The sequence below is a fragment of the Malania oleifera genome, chromosome 6, assembly GCF_029873635.1.
Source record: "Malania oleifera isolate guangnan ecotype guangnan chromosome 6, ASM2987363v1, whole genome shotgun sequence".
NCBI classification, from domain to species: Eukaryota; Viridiplantae; Streptophyta; class Magnoliopsida; order Santalales; family Ximeniaceae; genus Malania; species Malania oleifera.
The window spans coordinates 47260627-47268993 of NC_080422.1; the positions used below are offsets into that span (position 1 = coordinate 47260627).

The following is an 8367-nucleotide window of genomic DNA, read 5'->3' on the forward strand; positions in this document are numbered from 1 at the left end:
TTAAAATCTGAAAATAGTTCTTTTGGATTAAATCATTCATTTTATAAATTAAAAGTAAATGATTATATGAATTTAAATATAATTGAAATAAATAAATATATATATATTTCAAAAAATAATAATAAAGCCAATAACAAAATAATTTTTACTATTTTTCAATTGTCATCATGGTTTCGAATCGCGGTAGCGGGTAGCGTAATGTAATAGTAACAGGTGTAACGGGAAGTGGAAGTAGCGGATATTACATAAAGGGAAGCGGGTATAACGGCTATGATTTTTTTTCAAGCACACATAACCTTGTGCATATTAGTGTACTAGCATGTTTTAAGCTTTTAACCCTTCTTAGAAAGAGTTTTAGTGTATTTTGGATCCTTTAGTTCAACAAACTAAGTTGTTTGGTAAGGGCAAGAAGTCTACATTTATTTTAAACCACCATTGACAGAAAAATTACATGTGTGTGTGTGAATTTATACTTCTTACAATTCTTATGTGTGATAAATTCTTACATGTGCTAAATTAATTAATAAAAAAAAAATACATTATACACTCCATTAATCTATTAGACACATAAGACATGAATAATACAAATATAAAATAACTAGAAAAGAAAGAAGGTCGAAGTTGAAAGCTATAGAACATAAATATCAAATTATTAATATTATCAAAATAAAATATTTTCCTAACATGTTGGTATTTTCAAATTGTTAATTAATGCATCTATTGTGAGTATTTAAAGAAATAGTAAATTTTGTATCATTATCATTCTTGATATTGGGCTAGGTCTTCGCCTCAAAGCGACGCGCTTTGTCGGCACCCGGGTACGGTGACAAATATGTGAGGGTTCCTAAATCATTCTAGATGTGAGCAGGTAAAGATGTTTGTTCAGGAAACTAGGATTAGATTAACAACTTGGAATATAGGGACACTTACAGGTAAAAACATGGACACAATGATCAGAAGAAGAATTAATATAATTTGCCTTCAAGAAACTAAGTGAGTGGGGGAGAAACCTAGAGAAATTGATAAATCAGGATTTAAACTTTGGTACAGTGGAAAAGCAAAAATATAATAATGGAGTAGGAATTATTATAGACAAAAACTTAAAAGATAGCATTTTTGATGTAAATAGAGTAGGGGATATAATTATAAAAATCAAAATGGTATTAGGACAAAAGACAATAAATATCATTAGTGCTTATGCAAATATCATTAGTGCTTATGCACCTCAAGTCAGCTTAGTAGAAAATCTTAAGAGAAAATTTTGGGAAGATATGGATAGTATTATACAAAGCATGCTAGGGACTGGAAAAATATTTATAGGAGAAGATCTGAATGGACACGTTGGAAGGGATAGTAAAATTATGAAATGATACATAGAGGATATGGATATGGAGACAAAATTGAGCCTAGGGAGATGATCTTAGACTTCGTTATGTCATATGATTTTAGTATAATGAATACTTGCTTTAAGAAGAGAGAAGAACACATAATAACCTTTCAAAGTGAACAAAATAGAAGTCAAATAGATTTTTTTTTAACTAGGAGGGTAGATCGTTTATCATGCAAGAATTGTAAAGTTATTCCAGGTCAAAGCCTAACCGCACTACATAGAGTTTAGTGTTAGACATATGTATTAAAAAATGGAAGAAAAATGATAAAATAAAACAGTGTAAGAGAACTATGTGGTGGAACCTAAAAGGAGAAAATATAATAAAATTTAAAGATAAAAAGATCAAAGATGGGGATTGGACTATAGAGGATGGGATAGATACAAATACTCTTTGGAGTTGATTAGCTAGCTCTATTAAAAAGATAACAAAAGAGATTTTAGGTGAATCAAGAGGAAGATTCTCGAATAGCAGAGAAAGTTGGTGGTGGGATAAAGATGTACAAAAAGTCATAAAGACAAAAAGAATTTGGTATAAAACGTGGCAAAAATGTAAAAACAAAGATAACTTTGAAAAGTATAAGGAGGCAAGAAAAGATGCAAAAAAGACCATTAGTGAAGCTAAATATAGATCATTTAATAATTTGTATGATAGATTAGATACAAAAGAAGGGGAAAAAGATATATTTAAACTTGCTAAAGCTAGAGAAAGGAAGAGGAATGACTTAGGAAATGTAAAATGTATAAAAAGTGAGGATGATATTGTCTTCGTTAAGGACGAAGATATTAAAGAAAGATAGCGAAGTTACTTTAGTAAATTGTTTAATGAAAACCAACTAGAAAGCTTAAACTTAGAATTGTCAAATGAGGAAAAGACTAAAAATATGAGATTTATTCGCAAAATTAGAGTTAACGAAGTTAAGTTTGCACTAAAAAAAATGAAAAATGGGAAAGCTATGGGACCAAATAACATCCCAATTGAAGTTTGGAAATGCTTAGGTGATAACAGAATTATCTGGTTAGCTAATTTATTTAATACAATTATAAAAACTAAGAAAATGTCAGATGAATGGAGGAAAAGCACTTTAATACCTATATACAAAAATAAAGGAAATATTCAAAATTGTAATAACTATCGTGGAATTAAACTTATGAGTCATACAATGAAACTATAGGAAAGGGTAGTTGAACAATGATTAAGTTTGGAAACGAAGGTCTCAAAAAATAAATTTGGTTTTATGCTTGGGAGATCTACCACAAAAGTTATATATCTTTTAAGAAGATTAATGGAAAAGTTTAGGGAAAAGAAGAGGGACTAGCATATGATATTTATTAACCTTGAGAAAGCATGCAATAGGATACCTAGGGAAGTTTTATGGTGGATTTTAGAAATAAATGGTGTATGTAGTAAGTATATTGACATCATTAAGGATATGTACGATGGAGTAATGACTAGTGTAAGGACTATAGATGGAGAAACTAGAGAATTTTCAATCACCATAGGTATACATCAAAGATCTGCTTTGAGTTCTATCTTTTTGCTTTGGTGATGGACGAATTGATTAAAAGTATTCAAAAGGAGGTTCTATAGTATTTGTTGGAAGCAGATGATATTGTATTAATTAATGAAACCAAGGATGGAGTAGAGACTGAGTTTGAATTATGGAAAGAAGCTTTGGAATCTAGAGGCTTTAGGATAAGTAGAAATAAGATAGAATATATGAAATGTAATTTTAGTAATGATAGGAGGGATATTGGAGACAGAGTTAAACTTGATGATGAAGAAATAAATAGCACTTGTAGATTTCGATACCTTGGATCTATTATGCAAGCTGAAGGAAAAATTGAACATGATATAATGCATAGAGTTAAAGCAGGTTGGGTAAAATGGAGAAGTGCTTCAAGTGTGCTCTGTGATCGTAGAATACCCTTAAAATTGAAAGGAAAGTTTTATAGGTTATAAGACCAGCTATGCTATATGGATCGGAATGTTGGGCACGAAGAAACATAATATCCAAAAAGTAAAAGTTGCTAAGATGAAAATGCTTAAATGGATGAGTGGTATAACATTGAAAGATAAATTAAGGAATGAACATATTCGCAGTAAGTTAGGTGTAACTCCTATAGAAGATAAGATAAGGGAGGGACGACTCAGATGGTATGGACACTTGCATCGTAGGCCACATAGTGCACCACTGAGGAAGAGTGAGTTAGTTACTAGGGGTAGACCTAAAATAACTTGGGAGGAGATAGTGAGTAAGAATTTAATATCCCTGAATCTGTCAAAAGAAATGGTTTATGATCGCATAAATTGGCGAAAAATGATTCATATAGCCGACCCCACCTAGTGGGACTTAAGGCTTGGTTTTGTTGTTATTGTTGTTGTTGTTGTTATCATTCTTGATATAATCTTTCCCTCTCTTGCCACATAGTATATAGAGAATGAGTTAGGAAAGGGGAGAAAAAAGTGAAAAGAAAAAGTGAAAAATAAAATAATTTTTTTTGGTGCAACAATCCTGTAGCAGTTATGTAACGGCCATAGCAGCCTTTACGTAACAGTCGCAGTCCGTAATAGCCGCTACGGTCATGATTTTTCTTCCCGCCGACTTCACAGTGTGTAACGGGATAAATAACCCAAAAAATTGTTATGTGACGATGTTACATAACGGTCGCTGCCGTTATTTAAAAACATGATTGTAATGTTCAATAAAAGTTTTTATTGTAAAGTAAATTTTAAAAGTATCACAATTAAATAAAATAATTACAATAATTTTTACTTCTATTATAGTATTTCTTTAATGCACATTATTTTGCAATTTTATTATTTTAATCATATTTTTATAGTATTATTTGATTAAAAGACGAAAAAGAGCATTTTTTAATTAAGTTTTAAATTTATATTAGTTTTATAATATTAACCAAATAGGTTACTAGTTTCTAGTTTTTAGTTTTTGTTTCTGATTTTTTGTTTTCATTTCTAGTTTTCATTTCAGTAACGTTTGACACTGATACCAAACAACTCCAAAATTTGTTATTGTTCAAAAATAGTATATCACATCTTGGTCACTACTTTAAGACTTTGAATAGTGATATAAAATTTGTTTGTTTCTAACATGATATCCATAGCACCTAATGATATACTAGTTGAAGAGGAATTCATTTCTACTAATAGAGACCCGTGTGATGCATGGGATCTTTGACTACTTAATTTTTAAGCACTACAACACATACACACACGCACACACACACACACATATTTATTATTATAAAATATATTATTTAAAACATAAAAAAATAATAAATTGTAAACATTTATAATTTGTTTTACTATTTCTTATTAAATTTATTCAATCAATTTGATTAATCAATATCTAAATAAATAACTAAAATGAAGATCTTAGTCTTCTCAAAAACTTTACATTGTATCACAAATCCAATGTAATGCCCTTTTGGGTCCCATGCAATAATCACTCAAGCTTAATATGTGGTACTAAAAAGAGCAACACGTCGAATTTGGGATGCATGTTTGTAAAGTTGTCGGAAATACTAACATCACCATTACTAAACTATGTTGTTATCATACTTTCAACTAATAGTGTGTACCTTAAATGCATGTGATTTTGAATGAAAAATATAAAATTAAATTGAACTATTTAGGATATCTTTAAAACAAAACCTTTGATTGATAATATATTTATTCTTGCATTTAATGGCAAATTTATCCTTTGACTTAGAGGACAAATTCGTCATTCATCGGAAAAATTAAGGGTACGATTGTCAATTGATATGTAAAACATAAATGTGGAGTGCCAATGATATTTTTTGGAGTACCAATAGCTCTTCCTTCGAAAAGAGTCCAATAATAAAGTATGCTAAATTGCATGCACCCTCATAATAAAAATGAGTCCAAGATGTATAGGAAATGAGTGCAACAAATGCATGTTTTGAATTGTGTGGGCATTATAATAAATATATTAGTTATTATTTATTTATTTATTTAATTTTTCAAAAAAGTTTTGTTTCGTTCTTCTAAAGTCATCTTATTTTTTTAATTCAAAAACACAAGAAATTAGGATTTGGATTTTAAAGGCTATAGAGAGGCCTTTGTTTTGCTTTTATATATATAATTACAGTTTATTAAATGATTTTTTACAGTCAAAACATCAGCAAGTCATTTTAATCTTTGAATGTCAATAAATATTTAATGTTCCTTATCTATATTTTTATCTTTATATAAAAGTAATAATACTATAGATCATTTTTTGAATATGAAATATCCTATCTTTTAAAAGTATTTATTATAGATAGGTTAATATTTGAACCTGAAATCTTTTTTCCATGCCTTTGATTTGATTCCTGTATAGATCATTCTAATATAAAACACCCTACCTATTAAAAGTATTTATTATAGATTAGTTAATATTTGAACCTGAAAAAAATTTCCATGCCTTTGATTTGGTTCCTATATCAGTTGATAGTTTTGTTTATTTTGCAGATGAAAAAATATGTTTTTACAACTAGAAATTTTTAGTGATTTATTATGAATTTTGAGTTTCAAAAAATATCTAATTGTCATAATTTCTTACAACTATCAACCATGAGGTCAATTACATAGAGAAAAAGTGTGCGGTAAGTTCAAAACAGAACAAAAGCAACAATACATAAATGGTAAACAGAGAAGATACATCCAAAGTATATATATGTGTAAAATAATTAAACCCCTTTGCATTTTTGAAACACTCCTACAAAGTTTCTAACCTCATTCATAAGAAAAATAAACCTAAATTATAAAAGGTAATAACGGAAGAAAACTATTGATCTAAAAGCAATTTGTATGACAAGGTCAAATTACACAATGACAATCACTCATGAATACTAGGGCAGGACCACTGAAACACTCCCAATTTTTTAACCAAAAAACTTTATGCAGTAAACAAGTGACTTGTGCCCATTATACAGACTTTATGCCAGCATGATAGCCATTTATAAGAGATACTTCAAGCATGTTTACTCAAAATAGAGAAAAAAAGTAATGTTCAATCAACTTTTAAGTAAATGCATGGATTTTTACTACTTATGCAAAAATGCTGCAGGTTAAGCTTGTATCCACACCACCCCTCTCAAGACCCCACTTGGAGGGATCATCACCAGAGAATGACCTTTAAGGAAGTCAAAATGACTCCACCATTGTCTGTAATCTCAAGCATTCATCTATTTGAAACCCTCAATACAACAATTCTGACCTCTGTGGGTAGATAAATTGGCCCTGTATATGTCAGGAGTCTGGGTGAGGCAACTGAATTTGAATCGGCTTCTAAAGAAGGTAATTGAAGCTTCTCCAAACGAAGCACTGTAGTTGTTGCTGTTGCTGTTGGTAGTGATCTAGTTGAGAAGAGACATCGTGCCCGGGAATAAATAAGACCTCTGTTTTTGGCTGCAATTATAACCAACCGTACATTGTCAAAAGAGCTATCTGTGATTATTTATGCAGCCAAAAATATCACAAACCAATAGGGCCTCCCTCATTCTCATTCAAGAACCATGACTACAAGAGTTTTTATGTTATAATTTATCTACACTGATACTTGTCAACAAAGATACATACTCCAAGTTTGAGTCACACTGGATGAAAAACATTTGGTTACAGAAAAACAAAGCAAAGATAATCTAAAAACTCACATAATATTTCAACGAGTAAATCTAGCTCAGGAATGTATCAGAATAACAAATATGCCAGCTCCATAAATTGAACAGACAAATAATAAGAAAAGTAGAGCAAAGATAAGATCTTGGACTGACAAAGCAAAGCAGAGCAAATACAATTTCTGGGACTGCAAGAAGTAAAAAATTCAGTAAGCTCTTCTTAATAATACAAAGAAAGTCACTAAGAATGAGTTACGTGTGGACAATATAGAGGCTACAAAATGCTTTTCTAACAGTTTTGCTCACTGCAAATTTTGTTTTAGTGGCCATCCATTCATAAGGTATTCTTCTCTGAGATCCTAATCCCAAGTCGTAAGTAGTTTCTACAAAAACAGCAGAAAAGAAATCAATGATCCAGATCCACCGAGTCTGAATTCCAAGTAACTTTCTGGAGTGGAACAAAACAAAGGCCAGATTATCTTAGAGAAGCGGCAAATGAGTGTCAACACACTCTGCCAAACAGAATCTGCTAGGCTTTTTAACAAACACTCAAGTAGCACCCAAAAAACCTCAATGCCGCAATTCTTCAAAAACAAGAGAGAGAGAGAGAGAGAGAGAGAGAGAGAGAGAGAGAGAGAGAGAGGATTACGGAGGTGGGTGACTGTTTGGTGATGAGCCCTAAAATGGATTAGGGCTCTGTCAGACGGGCACTTCAACTGCGGCAGTAAACACGACATTTGCCCGTCCTTCCTTCTCCTTTAGTTCATTTTTCATTAATATTGCTGGGACTGGTACAGTTGAGCTTCTCACCTCTCTCTTTGTCTATTATAGAAGAAAAGGGAATGACTTTAAACTACAGAAGAGAAGAAGGACGCAATGAAAAAGCCATAAGAAACTGAGAATTCAGAGATTCGGAGAGCGAAGCAATAGAAATTTCGAAGAAAGCAAAGGGTGCTGCGCAAGAGAAATAAAAGCAAAGCAGGGGAGCAAGGGGAGGGGAGTGGGGAGTGAAGAATTGAGGGGTATCATGATAAGTGAACGGATTGCGGGAGAGGACAAAAGAGTGATTTTTAGGAAATTTAATAAAATAAAAACAATAAAATATTAAAATTAAATACAAATAAAAAATACAAATAACCAAGGTTCACAAATATATCTCTCTTTGAGAAGATTCAAGTCATCTGTGATTTATTTACTTAACCCATGGGCCAGTGCAGCATAACTCTTCAAGATTTGTCTCCCCCTAGGATACAACAGTCCAGTTTGAATCGTATGACTCTCTCTAATTCCGCACAAATGGAGGAATCCAAAGTTCCACAAAAAAAACACATTTTTTT

General features: G+C 31.3%; 1 protein-coding gene across 1 annotated transcript in view; it reads right to left on the bottom strand.

The window, feature by feature from the left end:
- Positions 1-8070, bottom strand: part of LOC131158234 (RNA polymerase sigma factor sigB) — a 32831-nt gene extending 24761 nt beyond the window's left edge. Inside the window, exons 1-2 of the mRNA XM_058112961.1 lie at positions 7680-8070; positions 6631-6821 (exon numbers count right to left, since the gene is read on the bottom strand). Coding sequence (XP_057968944.1) covers positions 6631-6821; positions 7680-7767 — 279 coding nt within the window. The 5' untranslated portion in view covers positions 7768-8070. The remainder of the gene's footprint in view (positions 1-6630; positions 6822-7679) is intronic.
- Positions 8071-8367: the final 297 nt, after the last annotated feature.